Source organism: Macaca thibetana, chromosome 1, assembly GCF_024542745.1.
Source record: "Macaca thibetana thibetana isolate TM-01 chromosome 1, ASM2454274v1, whole genome shotgun sequence".
Classification (NCBI taxonomy): domain Eukaryota; kingdom Metazoa; phylum Chordata; class Mammalia; order Primates; family Cercopithecidae; genus Macaca; species Macaca thibetana.
The window spans coordinates 99,789,874-99,808,313 of NC_065578.1; the positions used below are offsets into that span (position 1 = coordinate 99,789,874).

An 18,440-nucleotide genomic window follows, 5' to 3' on the forward strand; every position below is an offset into this window, starting at 1 on the left:
TACATAGTTTGCAAATATTTTTTCCCCTTCCCCATGTTGTCTGTTTACTCTGTTGATAGTTTATTTTGCTGTTCAGAAGCTCTTTAATTAGGTCCCACTTGTCAATGTTTGCTTTTTGAGGACTTAATCATAAATTCTTTCCTGAGGCTGATATTTAGAATGGTGTTTCCTAGATTTTCTTGTAAAATTCTCCTTTTTTTTTTTTTTTTGAGACAAGGTCTGTCTTTGTCACCTAAGTTGGAGTGCTATGGCATAATCATGGCTCCCTGCAACCTTGACCTTCTGGGCTCAAGTGATCCTCCTGCCTCAGCCTCCCAAGTACCTAGGACTATAGGTGTATGCCACCACACCTGGCTAATTAAAAAAAAAATTTTTTTTTTGAGACAGTGTCTCATTTTGTCACCCAGGCTGGAGTGCAGTGGCACCATCAGAAGTCACTGCAGCCTCGACCTTCCAGGCTCAAGCAATTCTCCTGCCTCAACCTCCCAAGCACCTGGGACTACAGGTGTAAACTACCACGTCCAGCTAATTTTTATATTTTTTTGGTAGAGATGGGGTTTTGCTATGTTGCCCAGGCTGGTCTCGAACTCCTAGGGTCAAGTGACTGGCCTGCTTCAGCCTCTCAGAGTGTTGGGATTACAGGAGTGAGCCACTGCGCCTAGCCTAAAGTTTTTTTTTGTAGAGATGGAGTCTCTCTTTGTTGCCCAGGCTAGTCTCAAACTCCTGAGCTCAAGCAGTCCTCCCACTTTGGCCTCCCAAAATGCTGTTTAATAAGCATGAGCCACGGCTCTTGGCCTCTTCTGGGATATTTAGTTTGAGATCTTACATTTAAATCTTTAATCTATCTTGAGTTAATTTTTGTGTATGGTGATAGATAGGAGACCAGTTTCATTCTTTTGCATTTGGCTAGCCAGCTATCCCAGCACCATTTATTGAATAGGAAGTCCTTTCCCTATTGCTTATTTCTGTTGATTTTGTTGAAGATCAGATGGCTGTAGGTGTGCAGGTTTATTTCGGGGTTCTCTATAATGATCCATTGTTCTATGTGTCTGTTTTTGACCAGTACCATGCTGTTTTGGTTATTATAGCCTTAAAGTAGAGTTTTAATTTGGGTAATGTGATGCCTCCGGGTTTGTTGTTTTTGCTTATTACTTTGGCTATTTGGCCTTATTTCGGTTCCATGTGAATTTCAGAATAGTTTTTTTTCCTAATTCTGTGAAAAATGATATTGGTAGTATAATAGGAATAGTGTTGAAACTGTAGATTGCTTTGGGCAATGTAGTGATTTTATCCATATTGTTTCTTCCAATAACATGAGCATGGAATGTTTTTTCATTTGTGTTGTCTATGACTTCTTTTAGCAGTGTTTTGTAGTTCTCCTTGCAGCGATCTTTCATCTAGGTTAGATGTATCCCTTGGTATTTTAGTTCTTTTGAGGTATTGTAACTGGGATTACATTTTTGATTTGGCTCTTAGCTTGAATATTATTGGTGTATGGAAATGCTACTGATTTTTGTACATTGATTTTGTACCCTGAAACCTTATTGAAGTTGTTTATCAGTTCCAGGAGTCTTTTGGCAGAGTCATTAGGATTTTCTAGGTATATCATTATATTGTCAGTGAAAAGAGATAGTTTGACTTATTTTCCTATTTGAATGCCTTTTATTTTTTCTTTGGTTGCTTGCTCTGGCTAGGACTTCTAGTACTATGTTAAAGAGGAGTGGTAAGAGTGGGCATCCTTGTCTTACTTCAGTTCTTAAAGGGAATGCTTCCAACTTTTGTTCATTCAGTATGATGTTGGTTGTGGGTTTGTCATAGTTGGCTCTTATTATTTTGAGGTATGTTCCTTTGATGCCCAGTTTAAGGTTTTTTTTAATCATGAATGGATGTTGGATTTTATCAGAAGCTTTTTTTGTGTCTTTGAGATGATCACATTTTTAAAATTTTAATTCTGTTAATGTGGTGCATCATATTTATTGATTTGCATATGCTGAACCAACCTTGCATTTCAGGAATGAAGCCTACTTCGTTGTGATGCATAAACTTTTTGAGGTGCTGCTGGATTTGGTTTGTTGAGGATTTTTGTGGCTAACTTGAATTATTTTTGCTTTCTCAAAATTTATTCAAAGTGAGTTTAGAAAGCTGAAATAACCATAGCTAAAAATCCCAAATTTAACTTTAAATTCTACCAGTGTCAATATTCATATTCAAGTAGAAAAACAAGGTATATTAGTCAAAAGTTTTGCTTCCATTAACCTAAGGATAAGAAAATATCTTATATAGAAAAAAGGTTACCTTAATCAATACTGGTAGGTGTGTATTTATACACAGGCATACCATGGAGATATTGCAGGTTTGGTTCTAGACCACTGCAATAAAGCAAATACTGCAATAAAGCAAGTCACACAAGTTTTTTTGGTTTCTCAGTACATATAAAAGTTATGTTTATACTATACTGTGGTCTATTAAGTGTGTAATAGGGTTGTGTCTAAGAAAGAAATGTATATACCTTAACTAAAAATACTTTATTGCTAAAAAATGCTAATGATCATCTGAGCCTTTAGCAAGTTGTAATCTTCTTGCTGGTGGAGGGCCTTGCCCGAATGTGATGGTTGCTGAGTGATCAGGGTGGTGGTTGCTGAAGGTTGGGGTGGCTGTGGCAATTTCTTAAAATAAGACAGCAGTGAAATTTTGCCATATTGACTGACTCTTCCTTTCATGAAAGATTTTTCTGTCGCATGAGATGCTATTTGATAGTGTTTAACTCAAAGTAGAGCTTTCAAAATAGGAGTTATTCCTCTCAAACCCTGCTGCTACTTTATCGACTAAGTATGTGTAACATTCTAAATTTTTTGTTGTCATTTCAACAATATTTACAGCACCTTGAACAGGAGTACATTCCATCTTAAGAAACCAGTTTCTTTGCTCATTCATGAGCAAAGCGTGTGAGCATGATAAAGTTGAATGAGAAGCAACTCCTCATTCAAGTTTTATTATGAGAATTCAGCAATTAGGCTCTACTTCTAATTTTAGTTATCTTGCCATTTCCACTACATCTGCAGTTACTTCCATCACTGACATCTTAAACCCCTCAGTGTTACTCATGAGGGTTGGAATCAACATCTTGCAAACTCCTGTGAATGTTAGTATGTTGACCTCCTCCCATAAATCTTAAACCTTATGAACCAACCTCTGCTAACTTCATACTTTTATTCTGCAGCTTCCTTACCTCTCAGCCTTCATAGAATTGAAGATAATTAGGGCCTTGCTTTGGATGAGGCTTTGGCTTAAGGGAATGTTGTGGCTGGTTTCATCTTCTGTTCAGATCACTAAAACTTTCTCCATATTAGCAATAAAGATATTTTGTTTTCATATCATTCATATGTTCCCTGAGGTAGCACTATTAATTTCCTTCAAGAACTTTTTCTTTACATTCGCAGTTTGGCTGTTTGGATCGAGAGGCCTAGCTTTTGGCTATCTTGGCTTTCAATATACCTTCTTCACTAAGCTTAATTATTTCTACTTTTTGATTTAAAGTGAACCATGTACAACTTTTCCTTTTACTTGAACACTGAGAGGCCATTATAGGGTTATTAAACATTTTTGAATAGTGGGAGGATATGTGAGAACTGAGACTTTATGAAGACTAGTGTCTTTCTTGGAATACATGATGAAAGGAAAGGGGAGAGAGATTTTAAAAAGTACAGGCACTTCTCAAAAGAAGACATTTATGCAGCCAACAGACACATGAAAAAATGCTCATCATCACTGGCCATCAGAGAAATGCAAATCAAAACCACAATGAGATACCATCTCACACCAATTAGAATGGCGATCACTAAAAAGTCAGGAAACAACAGGTGCTGGAGAGGATATGGAGAAATAGGAACACTTTTACACTGTTGGTGGGACTGTAAACTAGTTCAACCATTGTGGAAGACAGTGTGGCGATTCCTCAAGGATCTAGAACTAGAAATACCATTTGATCCAGCCATCCCATTACTGGGTATATACCCAAAGGATTATAAATCATGCTGCTATAAAGACACAAGCCTGCCCTGGCTTCCCAAAGTGTTGGGATTACAGGCGTGAGCCACCGCGCCCAGCCACTGGTTCCCTGTTAAAATAGAGACTAGTTAGAGTAACTAGAGGGCATTAGGATGAAACCATTAGTTATTTGGATTATACCATGGATCAGATTGGTTATAAGATAATTGAAATTTGATTGTGAATTTAATGAAATTAAAGATGAACATTGATGTTACTGAAAGTTATACTTTTACTAAATACTAACTTTTTTGTTTTTCTTTTATCTTAGTTTCTATGCAGATTTTGGACCGCTGAACTTGGCAATGGTGTACAGATATTGCTGCAAACTAAACAAGAAACTAAAAGTGAGTATTGTAGTGATATTTGTAATTTGGAATTAAAATATTTGAACCATAGGGTCTGCTCAGTGGGGTTGGTGTGCATGCAATATTTAGTCAGATGATCTTGATCTCTGGAAATTTATGTGAGTAGTTCACCTAGAATTTGAAAGTGATCCTCCTGATTATACCACAAAGGACATGCTAACCTCTTTCAGTTTTCAGAATGAGTTGCAATATGAGCTGAATGAAGTCACTGGAATAGTGATCTAAGAAAGAAAGCACAAATCCTTTTAGGCTGTTGTTAATGAGTCTATCAAATTCCCTCCTAGGATAATTTTTCTGAAACTTTCAGATATGCCTGTAGACCCTTTTTCCAAGTGATGAAAAGGGCTCATCATGGCTGGAGCTGTGTGCATAACATTTTCTGTTTGGTCAAGATTGAAATTTTTTGCATGTTTCTTAAATGTTCTGTGTAGTTAACAGCCAAGTGAGATTGATGAACCAGCAGCGACAGAGAATGGAATTTTACCTGAGATGATAGCATTCTGGTCATACATTTAGTATTCATCTATATTTTTGATTTCACATGGGTATCTGGTTTCATTTTCTGTACTTTTATGTGGATTTTGACATGTGGCTTTTTTTTTTCTTCTTCAAGCATATGAGGAAACTCATCTATATACCTAGTTTAGTAAACTTATTTTATCACACAGAAAGCAATATGTATCTCTTTTTCTTCCAATTTCTAAATGAAGATCTTAACGATTTCAGTTTGAAAGACAAAATGCTTGCAATCTACACATCTGACAAAGGGCTAATATCCAGAACCTACAAAGAACTCAAACAAATTTACAAGAAAAAAACAAACAACCCCATCAAAAAGTGGGCAAAGGATATGAACAGACATTTCTCAAAAGAAGACATTCATACAGCCAACAGACACATGAAAAAATGCTCATCATCACTGGCCATCAGAGAAATGCAAATCAAAACCACAATGAGATACCATCTCACACCAGTTAGAATGGCGATCATTAAAAAGTCAGGAAACAACAGGTGCTGGAGAGGATGTGGAGAAATAGGAACGCTTTTACACTGTTGGTGGGATTGTAAACTAGTTCAACCATTATGGAAAACAGTATGGCGATTCCTCAAGGATCTAGAACTAGATGTACCATATGACCCAGCCATCCCATTACTGGGTATATACCCAAAGGATTATAAATTATGCTGCTATAAAGACACAAGCACACACGTATGTTTATTGCAGCACTATTCACAATAGCAAAGACTTGGAATCAACCCAAATGTCCATCAGTGACAGATTGGATTAAGAAAATGTGGCACATATACACCATGGAATACTATGCAGCCATCAAAAAGGATGAGTTTGTGTCCTTTGTAGGGACATGGATGCAGCTGGAAACCATCATTCTTAGCAAACTATCACAAGAACAGAAAACCAAACACCGCATGTTCTCACTCATAGGTGGGAACTGAATAATGAGATCACTTGGACTCAGGAAGGGGAACATCACACACCGGGGCCTATCATGGGGAGGGGGGAGGGGGGAGGGATTGCATTGGGAGTTATACCTGATGTAAATGACGAGTTGATGGGTGCAGCACACCAACATGGCACAAGTATACATATGTAACAAACCTGCACGTTATGCACATGTACCCTACAACTTAAAGTATAATAATAATAAATAAATTTAAAAAAAAATCAAAAAAAAAAAAAAAAGAAAGACAAAATGCTATACAGCAGACTCTTAAGGGTAAATAATAAATTATAGTGCTCAGGTATTTTACTCTTTCTGCTGGGTAAAATGTTACTAGTGTTACATAGTAGAATGCCTTGGACATGTTAACTGTTCTGTGTCTTTTGATTTGATTGGTTTTTAATGAACTTAGGTATAAAAAGCAGTCTGATGGAGAATTTCCTGTAGAATATGTTGTATCCTTATGAATTTGAAGTTTTGCCATTGATTTCAAAGTGAGAGGTGGACATGGAATTATACCAAAAAGAATCAATAATCATATAACATATTAGGTTGGTGCAAAAGCAGTTGTGGTTTTTACAATTACTTTTAATGTTAAAAACCACAATTACTTTTGAACCAACCCAATAAAATCTGTTTTACTCAACTTTTATAGGAATTAACTTATAAAGTAGTCTGACTTGAAAAGATACATGTAAATTCCTTTAATTAAGCCAGATCTGTTTTTCAGAAAAGAAACCCGTATTTTAGAAAGTAAAATAGAGGTTTTTGCAATCACTAAGGAAGTAAATAATATCCTTTTTAAATAAAATGAACTTTTAATGGCTGAATAAACAAGAAAAGGAAATTAATAAATAATGGAAGTCTATTTTTTTTCTTTTGAAGACCAAGGAATTTCTTTGCTGTCTTGATTAGTCATTAGTATGTAGTTGGAATGAATTGGGTGTTATAATTAATCTGGGAACTGAGTACTATCTAGGGTAGCCAAAGAGAAAGGAGTCATTATCAGGAAAGTAAAATCACTGGTGTGACTCAGTGTTCTACTCATAGCAGTTGCACGAGATTAGATGGGTTGAGTTGAGACTATTTTTTTCTACCATTTTCTACACTGAACAGTATGGTAAGTGTACGTATGTAAACTTGTTTCTATTTGCTTTCATTTATAATGCTTTGTTTCAACATTATGGAAGTTTAATAAAGTTTAAACTTTATTAAAACTCCACGTGGTTCATTTTAGTGGTAAGGTAATCTGTTGGATGTCTGGAATGACATATGTAGCTTTAGGACAATTAATGGGCACTGTATTACTTGCTGAATGATTGCGTTTTAAAAACTCAAGTGTTGATAAGTCGTGAGTTATCTCAATGAAGCGTACTAAATAGAATCTCTAATTAGGAGAAAAAGATTTACTGTACCAATCCAAAGGTGGAATTGCTTCAGTTTTGTGGAATCTTAGTTTCTTCATCCGTAAAACAGGAATTATAGAACTGTCACGGGGTGGTGGTTAGTATTGTATTAGAAAATATATGTGTCTTAGTCTGTTTTGCCTTGCTACAAAGGAATACCAGAGGCTAGGTAATTTATATATAAAGAAAAGAGTTTTATTTGGCTCACGGTTCCACAGGCTTTGTACATGAAGTATGGCACCAACATCTTCTTCTGATGAATCCTTCAGGAAGCTTTCACTCAAGGCAGAAGGTGAAGGGGAACAGTCATGTCATGTGGCGAGAGAGGGAGCAAGGGAGAGGGGAGGGAGGTGCCACACTCTTTTTAACAACCAAATCTTGGGGGAACTAAGAGTGAAAACTCACTCAATCCCCTCAGAATGGCACTGAGCTGTTCATGAGGGATCTGCTCCCATGACCCAAAGCCCCACCTCTTAACACTGGGGATCACATGAGATTTGGAGAGGACAAATATCCAAAGTGTATCAATATGTAAAAGCTTTGTACATTTTAAAGTCCTATACATAATAAAGTTACCAATGTAACATTTGTGAATTCTGATAGGGAATATAATAAAGACAATTCTTCTACAAAATTGATGAACACCCGCTTCTCAGCCTTAAAGCTGTTGTTTCTATATGGGAAAGCTGTCCAATATAATTTTAGGAATCTAAATGACCATTTAGGCAAGACTCAGAAAGGGAGGCCTGGGAAAGGTGTGTGACTTGCCCAATGCAGCAGGTAAAGTCAGTGCTAGATTTCATGGCTCTCGACTGCATTTTTCCTGTCCTTCTTTCCACCTTTGGTAGCAACCATAGCCTCTGGTTTACAGTCACCCTTTGTTCACTCTTCGCATTGCCCCAGCTACCTCACCTTGTTGTCCCACGCTAACTTTGAGGCTTCTCTGCCTCTTTCATTCCTGTAAAGGTTAGGGCCATTCTGTCTGCTTCACTTCCAGGAACCCAGACTCCAGATTCTCCCCTTTGGAAAATGCCTTTGTTACTCACCTTGCACATTCTGTCCCTCTCACACTACTGGGATTGCTAGACTTTCAGTCTCCCTGTTCTCTCAGTCCACTGGCACCCTGCTGATGTCCCTTGCCGGCAGCCCATGGTCACTTACTTCAGTAAGGTCTTGGGTACTTTGCTTTCTTGTCTTTCTGCCTTGTCAGCTCTCACCCTTGGTGTCTTCCCAGTGGATGATTTCATGCACTAATTTACTGGGAAGCAGCAGTACCCTTGCCACTCCCAGCCTTGCACTTTACTCTGCCATACCAGCTGTTCCATGCATTTGCTCATGAAGACCAGTCTGACTGGGATGCCCTTACCCTCTGGCTTGATAGTTCTTCATTCTTTAATACCTTGTCCAGCCACCACCTTTTAGGAAGCATCTTCCTGTCATTTTGGACTGGATTGAGGGTGCCTCCCTTGTTTTCCCATAATTCTCTGTGCAGCTCTCTATCCTTGATGAATTGTGATGACCTGTTTTCACCTGTCATTCTCGCTAGACTATGACCTCCTAGAGGGTGGGAGGTGGGGGATATAATATATCTTTGTGTTCTCAGTGCCCAGTGCAGGGACAACAGACACACAGAGACATCTTTTGACTTTGTCATGGTCCCCTTTATTTGCAGATCCCGCTTTCTCCTTTTGCTTCCAGAGGTTGCAGAAGAAGAGCCTGCCTCCATCCTTCCTGTGCGCTGATTTCTTAGCCCTTTGTTATCTCACTTTTGCCTTCCCTACTCTACTGAAACTGCTCTAATAGCATCTTAAATGCTGAATCTGATGGCATTTGCTGGATCCTCAAACTCCTTTACTTCTCTGAGTAATTTCACACTGTGTTAACCAGTAACAACTTCTTAGAATTCTTTTCTTGTGTGATTTCCCAATTCTTTTAGGCACATTTCATTTTTTAGTTTGGAAATTTTTATTCCTTCCAAGAAAGCTTGTATGATTTTTCTTCCTTATTCTATGCTTTATATAGATAGGTAATATTTTGCTGTACATTTTATTCCAATCCCAAATTTCTCATTTTTGAAATGAGAAGGTGTTTTTTTTCCAGTTGATGATTCGAGGTGGTGATTTATCGCTATTTTTGTGTGTATGTGTCCATACGCATTCTATTCCTAATGGCCTTATTTTAATTATGTCAATTAGAATGGAAAATTATTCCATCAAATGTATGCTTAGATTAAAAATCCAAACATAAAAGGCATCATCACCAACGAAAAACCTGCTGCTTATTTAAACTGCTTTAAAAAATTGTCAGTACTAGGATTTAGGCAGTAATAGGTTACTTTTTGGTATTTCCCCTAGGATAGGGGAAGCAATCAAAAGAGGGAAGATACATTGAAGTGAGAACAACTTGTTAAACTGTGTATGCTATTTAATGTTAAATGTCATCAATGATTGATAGGCTAGAGCCGAAATTATTATTCTGGTAATTCAAGGGATCCATAAACCCTTGAAATTATATGTATAATTTTGTATGCATTTACATTTTTCTTCTGGGAGGATTCATGGCTTTTCTTCAGGTTCTCAGAGGGATCCTTGACACAGACAATGCTAAGAACACTGGGCTAACGTCTTCTGAAAAAGAAGACTTTACTAACAAAAGACAAAGTTGCGATATTTTGAAAAAACTGAATACCTTCCTCAATCTATTCTTTTTTTTTTTTTTTTTTTTTGAGATGGGGTCTTACTGTGTCACCTGGGTTGGAGTGCAGTAGTGCGGTCATAGCTCACTACAGCCTCAAACTCCTGGGCTTAGATGATTCTCCCACTTCAGTCAACTGACTAACTGGAACTATAGGTGTGCACTGCTGTACCCCACCCAGCTAACTTTTTTTTTTTTCTTCCCAGTTTTTGTAGAGGCAGGGACACACTACGTTGATAAGGCTGGTCTTGAACTTCTGGGCTTAAGCTATTCTCCTGCCTCAGCCTCCCAAAGTGGTGAGATTACAGGCATGAGCTACTGTGCTTGGCCATCAATACAGTTTTAATTATTGATTTCATTTTCCTCTGAGAAAAATAAAACCTCAGCTTGGAGGAAAAAAAAATCTCTGAGAAAAGGGGACATTTTCTAGGGCAGTGCTTTTTCTTTTTTTTTAATACCTGCTGTTATGAATCAACAGGATAATTACAGTAATCTTGAGGACTGTTTTAAAAAAAGGATTAAGGGAATAGTCACAGAAATGTAATTTTAAATTTACAAAACATCCCACATAGCCCTTTCAGGGTAAAAGGGGAAGGGGGTGGTCATGATGAAACCAACGATTATATTGAAGCATTGGAAGTACCTGGCAGATGGTGGGGCTTAGGGAATGTCCTTGTTGCTGAATGAATCAGTGCCATAATCCTATCCTGGAAACCAGGCACCTGCCACCATATCAGGTGGTTATATACACAAGAACTCTTTTGATATAATGACTAGACCACCCTATTATAACTACAAAAACATGTTGAGATTTCTTCATGTGGTTCTCTTCTGTTTCTGGCTCTTGGGTTTGTAGGGAAGAAAAGCAAGCTACATTCTGGAGATAGTTCATGTAGTTTAAAGAGGTTCTAGGGGCTCCAGAGCAATGTCATCTCCCATGGGAGCGAGCATAAACAGAGTTTGCAAGGCAAGAAACACTTATGCCTGTTAGGAATCCTCAGGCAGGAAGAACCCCGTTTATAGAGAATCCCACAGGCCTTCAATTATTGATTATTAACACGATCAAATCATCTTTGTGAGGAACTTTTCTCTGACATTTTGACTTCTGCTTTAATCAAATGTGCTATTTCATTAATGAAATGTGTTGGGTTTGTAACAAAATGGGCCACACAGAGAGACACCTTTTTCTTTTTAAAGGAATGATTCAATCTATTTCATCTTGGCACTAAATAAAAACATAAACCGTATTTTGTTTTGTACAGCCAAAGAACATTTTCCAGAGTATTCCTTTCCTGAGAAAGTTGGAGGTAAAACTTGTAAAGGTCATGGCTGCTCACAGGAAGACCTGCTCATTTTATCGCTTTTGCAGTGAGATGACCACTGATTGCTATGGAGATGCTGATTGCTGCGGCCATTACTGGTCTAGCCTAGCCACCTGTAAGAGAATGATGCCTTGGTCATTGCGGTCTCTGTGCTGTGATCTCCTTAATGTGACCATGATCATTGACAGAACTTGCATGTTTAGGAGGTGCATGGGCTCTATTTTTATTAAACAGCATCTTATCCAGGCTGCACTAATGTCTTCCTTAGCTCAGTCAGACTGATTCATACAGCTTAATTAAACACAGCGTTCTAACCAAATAACTTGAAGATTTTACTTTTCTGTGTCTTTAAATTGACCATTAACTCTTTTTTTTCCTTTTTGCCTTTGGCTTTGAGCCTAATTGTATCACCTTTTGTTATTGAATGGTTAAGTAGTTTGTGCTTTCCTGACTGAAGCTGAACAAGTGCATGATTTGTGTTTGTTGCCATAATCTGAGCGTAGCCTGAGCTATTTGTTATTTGTGCAGCTTGTCATTATTTTTTTCTCTCTCCAAGTTGCTGTGGCTTGTGTTTTGCAAGGTGTTATCCCACTAGAATATAACCTTTCACATAGCTTTTCTTTCCAAGATGGAAAATGTCTGGGGTCAATACCCTTATCTTAATTTGTATTGTTCTATCATAGCAGTCATTGTACTTTGGTTTATAAGTACATTTAGTATTTATGATATACACTTATGATTTACATAACAGGGGCAAAACTTTGACTCTCAGGTAAGCAATACAGAAATTTCTGTAGGTTTGATTATGTTAATTGATAGATAGTCAATACTAAATTCCACCTTTTATCTACTATTTTTTTTGCCTTGTTAAATGAAACACTTACTGTACCTGTAATTAGTATCATTTTATTGGTCCTTGTGTGCTGTAAATGCATCCCTATACAGTTATTCTCCTCTGTAATAAGCCTTGGCCAATATTTTGCATTAAATATTCATTAGCCTTTGAGGTTAGAGAGTGGGTTTCTTCTCCCCTTGTCACTGCATTGCTCAGCCATGTGTTTGACACACAACAGCTGCTCAATTCATGCTGATGGAACCCATAGAATCTTCTTCAGCGGCAGTATGCTGGCACCCAGATTTAGCAAATTGGTCACCTGTGGCTTGCATTCTGTCCACAGACATGTTTTCTTGAGCATAAACACTGTTTAAAAAACTTTAATTCATAGTCAATATCTGCAGTTTATGAAAGCTTCCCTTTTGACTTTTTTGAAATATTGCAGTATCTGACCATTCTGCACCTAGATTCCCTCATGAGCAGCAGGTTGGAGCTCAGTGCGCTTTGGATAGGGAATGCTTTTCTTGTTTACCAGCTGCCCCACTTCAGATTCTTGGCACCTGAGAATGTCTGAATTTGGAACCTCTGGAATAATGACATTTAAGGCAGCTTAATTACGGAATCATTAAAGGGACTTGTTCCTAAAGTGTTATCACCTGGAATGCATGGATTTACAAATTGTAATAAGGTTTGCTGAGGAATCTGGGGAAATGTGTTTTTTGTAAAATGCTTTTAAAAGGCTTATTGCATGATTTAGAATTCCTTTTTAAGAGAATGTAGAGTTCTTTGGGGACAACTTGACCAGATGGACAGCGTTTTAGCTTCCATATAAAAGATTCCCATTGGTGGAACCAGGTACATGTTTAGGTAGTGCTTCTCCAAAATTTAGCCATTTCTTAGAGTAGTGGATTTCAATGTGTGATGTCTGGACCAACAGTGTCAGCATTACTGGAAAACCTGTTAGAAATGTAAATTCTCAGGCCCTACTGAATCAGAAATTCTGGAGGTGAGACCCAACATTCTGTGTTTTATTATATAAGCCCTGCAGGTGATTCTGAACCAATCTGTTAAAAGAATGAGATACAATACAATAATAATATAATACAATTTAGAGTTAGATTTAGTTATTTCTGAAAAATCTTAGTACTGTTGACCAGTTCAACCTGAGAATTATTTAAATTCTGAAGCATGAAACTTGTTATGGCCTCACAATTAAGATTTAGACAAATTATCAGGCTCAATGAGAAAGTTCTGGATTGATCCTGCTTACTACTCTTACCGTGTAAATGTTCCTCAAAGGCCCTCTCTGGCTCTGGGCTTATGTTCTCCTTGTAAAACACAGTATGCTCATTATATTTTAGCCTTGCCCAGGACCCCTAGTCTGGGAGACATTATGTGTCTGATTAAACTAGACTCCTCTGGTGCCATTTCTATTGCTTTGGGAAATGGTGAAATGTCACAAGTGAGCAATAAATGCAAGCCGTTGTTTATGGTTATTATAGAGGGCTGGCTGTGTCCACTTCAGTCTAGAAAGTTCAGAAGGGTATTTGCTTTGTAATCCCCGCACTTTGAGAGGTTGGGGTGAGCAGATCACTTGAGGTCAGGAGTTCAAGACCAGCTTGGCCAACATGGTGAAACCCCATCTCTACTAAAAATACAAAAATGAGCCAGGCGTGGTGACACCTTCCTGTGGTCCGAGCTACAGAGGAGACAGACCGGAGTAAGGAAGAGGCCACTGTCCAATTTAGAGGCATGATATTCTCCTGATATTAGGGCAGAATCTGAGAAAACATCGACTGGGCTCATACATAGAGTCCTGACCTATTGTCCCCAAACTGTGACTTTGTCTGCATGGTAAAGTTCTTCCATGAAAGATCTCAAAAGAGAAGTTAATGTTCCATAGCGGGTACTTCAGTCATCAGTGTCTCCACTGGTATTAGTATTGCTTCTTCTAGGGTGCTTTGATTATGTAATAGTATTTTTTAAGTGGGGGACGTGCTTAAAATTTGAGAGGGAAAAACATTAAAGAGTTTTTTTTTTTTTTTAAATCAGCCCACTCATACAAAACATCAGCTAAAAAATTGACAAAATATGTTGTTATCCCTCAAATTTTTATTCCAATACCAAAATGTCTCCTCTGTTGAACAACATCACTGGTATAAAACCATGGGCCAGGATGACCGTAAGAGGGAGGCCCAGTTGTGAAAAGGAAGGGACATTAGCACAAGGCCTCATTTTGAGATTAGCAAATTTTAGATTAATTAGGAAATTAATTAGGAAATTAGGACAAGGTCTAATTTTGAGATTAGCAAATTTTAGATTAATTAGGAAATTAATTAGGAAATTAGGACAAGGTCTAATTTTGAGATTAGCAGATTGTTCTCTGCTCTCATTCACTTTGAATTCTTTTGATTCCTCGAGTGAGAGAACTCCACTCTCAGTGATTTGGCCTTGGAGATATTGGCCAAGCTTCACTAAGCAGGAAATCATTTCTTGGTTGGAGTGCTTTTGAAACTTAACTGAGGAAACTGAATTCCAAAAATATCTAAGCAAAGTAAATGCTAGCAGCTTTAAACATTTTCCTAAAAATCAGGCAGAAAGCTCTAAAAAAAAAAAAAAGTCAGTTATGTTTGCTTCCTGTGGGCAGTTTCTCATAGGAAATATTTTTAAATAAAGTTTCTAGGAAGATTTTGTGAAGACTATTCTTTATCTGATGTAATTTATGAAAGCTTATAAAGTTTAAACATTCTTCTAAAATATTTAAAGTGTTAATTTGTATTATATTTACTTAAAGAATATTTATAGCTATACAGTGAAAAGAAAGTCTTCCTCAGAATTCTGTCCTTTAGTTTTATGGTTCGTGTTCCAGGATAAGTCTCTGTATTCTATATACTTTAGAATGAGAGAGAGATAAAACAAAACCAGGCAAACACAAAAGATTCTACTCCCCTCAACCCCCTCCAAAAAACCCAAGGAAGAAATCAGCATCAGTGATGAAAGAACAGCACTATGACTTGTCCCTTTCAGCAAGTAGATTTGTAAAATAAATAGTTTCACATTATTAAACAATAGCAGTAGTTTGTCATAAAACCTAAATTCTTAGTAGAAAAGAGCATCAAAAAAGCGAATCCAGACTTGAAGATAGACTGTTGATATTTTCTTCCCCACAGGTATTTTAGGGAATTAGGAAACAAATAGTGAGAGGCTGGGAGCCAGGAAAGCGTTGAGTCCCTATGCTCAGTCTGACTCATGTTTATTGAGAGCCTGGCCTGTGTAAGGCAGTATTTAGATATTTGCAATTCAGAGATGATGGGAGATGCTTAGGTTTGAAGAGACTTTATTTCCTTTTTGGTAAATCAAACATAACTTATTGATGGAGAACAAATAAGTGGCAAAACCAACCAACCACCCAACAGACAATGAGACAATGAAATAAAACAGAAAAAGCAAATGTTCAGGCAGTCAGTAGTCCCAAATTAAGAAAGTGAGGAATCAAGTGTCAGCACCATTGGTTGTAACCTTTACATCCCTAGGTAACTTCAACGCATCAACTCAACTGAGCTGAATTAAATGCTGTGCCTTTTTTCTCTCTTTATTTCATAGGAGTATCTGTATAAACCTGTCAGGAAATAAGGGCATTGGCAATAAGAGACTTTCTTTGAGTCAAATACTATTTTTTTTTGTTTGATTTTTGTTTGTTTGTTTTTGGGACAAATTCTTGTTCTGTTGCACAGGCTGGACGGCTGTGGTGTGATCATGGCTCACTGCAGCCTCTATCTCCTGGGCTTAAGTGATACTCCTACCCAGTGTTTTTGTAGAGATGAGGTCTTGCTATGTTGCCTGGGCTAGTCTCAAATTCCCTACCCTAAGTGTTTCTCTCACTTTGGGTGTTGGAATTACAGGCATGAGCCACCAGGCCTGTCCTCACATACTAATTTTTAAAAGTTTAATAAAAAGGGCACTACTGGCCGGGTATCGTGGCTCACGCCTGTAATCCCAGCACTTTGGGAGGCCAAGGCAGGTGGATTGCTTGAGCCCAGGAGTTCAAGACCAGCCTGGACAACATGGCAAGACCTCACCTCTACAAAAAATACAAATATTAGCTGGGCATGGTGGCATGTGCCTGTGGTCCCAACTACTCAGGAGGCCAAGGTGGGAGGATCGATTGAGGCGAGTAGGTCAAGGCTGCAGTGAGCCAAGATCATGCCACTGCACTCCAGCCTGGTTGCTAGGTGACAGAGCTAGACCTTTCTCAAAAAAAAAAAAAAAGGTAAAAGATAAGAGGGTACTACTATTTTCAGATAATGTGATTCTAGCAGTTCGAGACCAGCCTGGCCAATGTGGTGAAACTCCGTCTCTACTAAAAATACAAAAAGTAGCCGGCTATGGTGGTGGGCGCCTGTAGTCCCAGCTGCATGGGAGGCTGAGGCAGGAGAATGGCTTAAACCTGGGAGGCGGAGGTTGCAGCGAGCTGAGATTATGCCACTGCACTCCAGCCTGGGTGACAAATGATTTTTGGTTATAAAAGAAATGTCTGACTTGGAGTGATGAAGATTTCTTGGCTCATTGGAGGGATACCCTTTCTGTGGTTACATGATAAAGCCAGAGTGTTGCAGTTTTGTCTTAGAACAGGCTTCAGAGATGGAAGAGGTTTTTTTTTTTTCCTCGTAGACAATAGCAGGATCAAGAAAAGTACATAGTTGAGCTCTATTTACCTTTTTAAAAGAGGTTCTAAAAGCAGGGATTTTCTGTGTGTTGTAGTCAATTTATAAGATGGAAAAAGGTGCTTTTATAGTCAATGTGAATTTATAGACGAATATTGAAATGTACTTTTGTGCCTGTGTTTTTTTTTTTGCTAGCCCATTAAAGATGGTTTATGTACCTATATTTTGAAAATCAATTGTTAAAATACATAAATTTTGAAAAGTGAAGAAATCAAGCAGATTTCATTGAGTTGCATTGTGTTCCCATTATCTTATACTTATTTGAGTTTTGATTAATAATTTGAATTCATTTTACAAGATCGTTTTGTCATTTTTTTTCATGTTTAGCATGTGTACAACATGCCATGTTGATTATTTTGAACTTAAATACTTGAGCATGCAGCATATTGCCTGGCATATAACAGGTGCTTAATAACTGTTTGAATTCATGAATTTAATGGATGGCTATTGTAATGTGTTGTATTAAGATGTTTGCTGATGTAATTTTTTAATGGTCTTTTTCCATTAACCGTGTATTTTCAGATATTAAAAGGGGGTTGTTACAGAACATCCCAGAAAGAAAATATTAATATTGGTCTTTAAAAATAAGACTTTTTAGAGATCACAGTAGACTGGTTGACATTTACAAAAATTGTGTTATATGAAAACTATAGATAACATTCCTGGGAGTGGCAGTGGCATGTAGAGGGTAACAAAGGGTGAAGAGACTTTCTGTAGAAGATTAAGAATAAATCATCAAAAATGTTTCCTCGTAATAGAGATGCCAATAATTTAATTATTTTCCACCATATTAGTTTCTTTTCTTGGAGAGAAAGATATTAATTATATTGTTGATTCTTACATTATGATTGGGCTGTACAAAGTCTGAGCTAGTAATTCTCTAACCCTCAAATGCCATAGCAATTAAAGTTGAAAGTTGTTAAATTTTATGGGTTGTGGCACATCTTGAAGGTTAAGAGATGATGTTTGCCTTCTGTATATGTTAACATTGTCTCTGTGGTTACCCTATTTTTTTTTTTAATCTCCTCTTTCCAGTCATACAGTTTGTCAAGAAAGAAAATAGTGCACTACACCTGTTTTGACCAACGGAAAAGAGCAAATGCAGCATTTTTGATAGGTGCCTATGCAGTAAGTACCTTCTTCATGATTATTTTCTATAATCAGGCCAGTGAAATGCTAACACTGTCAGAGAAAATCCATACGAGTTTTTCAGTGGGATTGAGAGATGGTGGAGATTATTAGCAGTTTGGGAATTGACCTGTAGTGGGAAGTATGGACTAGCAGTGGTGGGGTGTTTACTCTTTGGATTTTCTTTTCTACTGGTTAATGAGAGAATCTTGGAACTGCAATATGTAGCTTGAATTCCACAGTTGTATAGGTGTTTTAATAAAAATAATACCGACCAAGGACATTTCTAGGAAAAAAAAATATGTGTGTGTATATGTATGTTTAAATGAATGAAATATGGTATTATGGAAGATTTTAAAAGACTGTTGAAGTGTTCATTTTTTGGGAGAAGAGGAAATCCTGGATTGCACAGGGGAGGACTGTTATTATTTTTATCAATCCATTCATTTATACAAT

General features: G+C 37.5%; 1 protein-coding gene across 7 annotated transcripts in view; it reads left to right on the forward strand.

Annotated features, from left to right (window-relative positions):
• CDC14A (cell division cycle 14A) overlaps positions 1-18,440 on the forward strand; it is a 172,235-nt gene that overhangs the window by 25,354 nt on the left and 128,441 nt on the right. For all 7 annotated transcript variants that reach the window (XM_050745054.1, XM_050807490.1, XM_050807497.1 and 4 more), the window contains exons 3-4: positions 4,319-4,394; positions 17,892-17,984. In XM_050745054.1, the coding sequence (XP_050601011.1) occupies positions 4,353-4,394; positions 17,892-17,984 (135 nt within the window). In that variant the 5' untranslated portion in view covers positions 4,319-4,352. The remainder of the gene's footprint in view (positions 1-4,318; positions 4,395-17,891; positions 17,985-18,440) is intronic.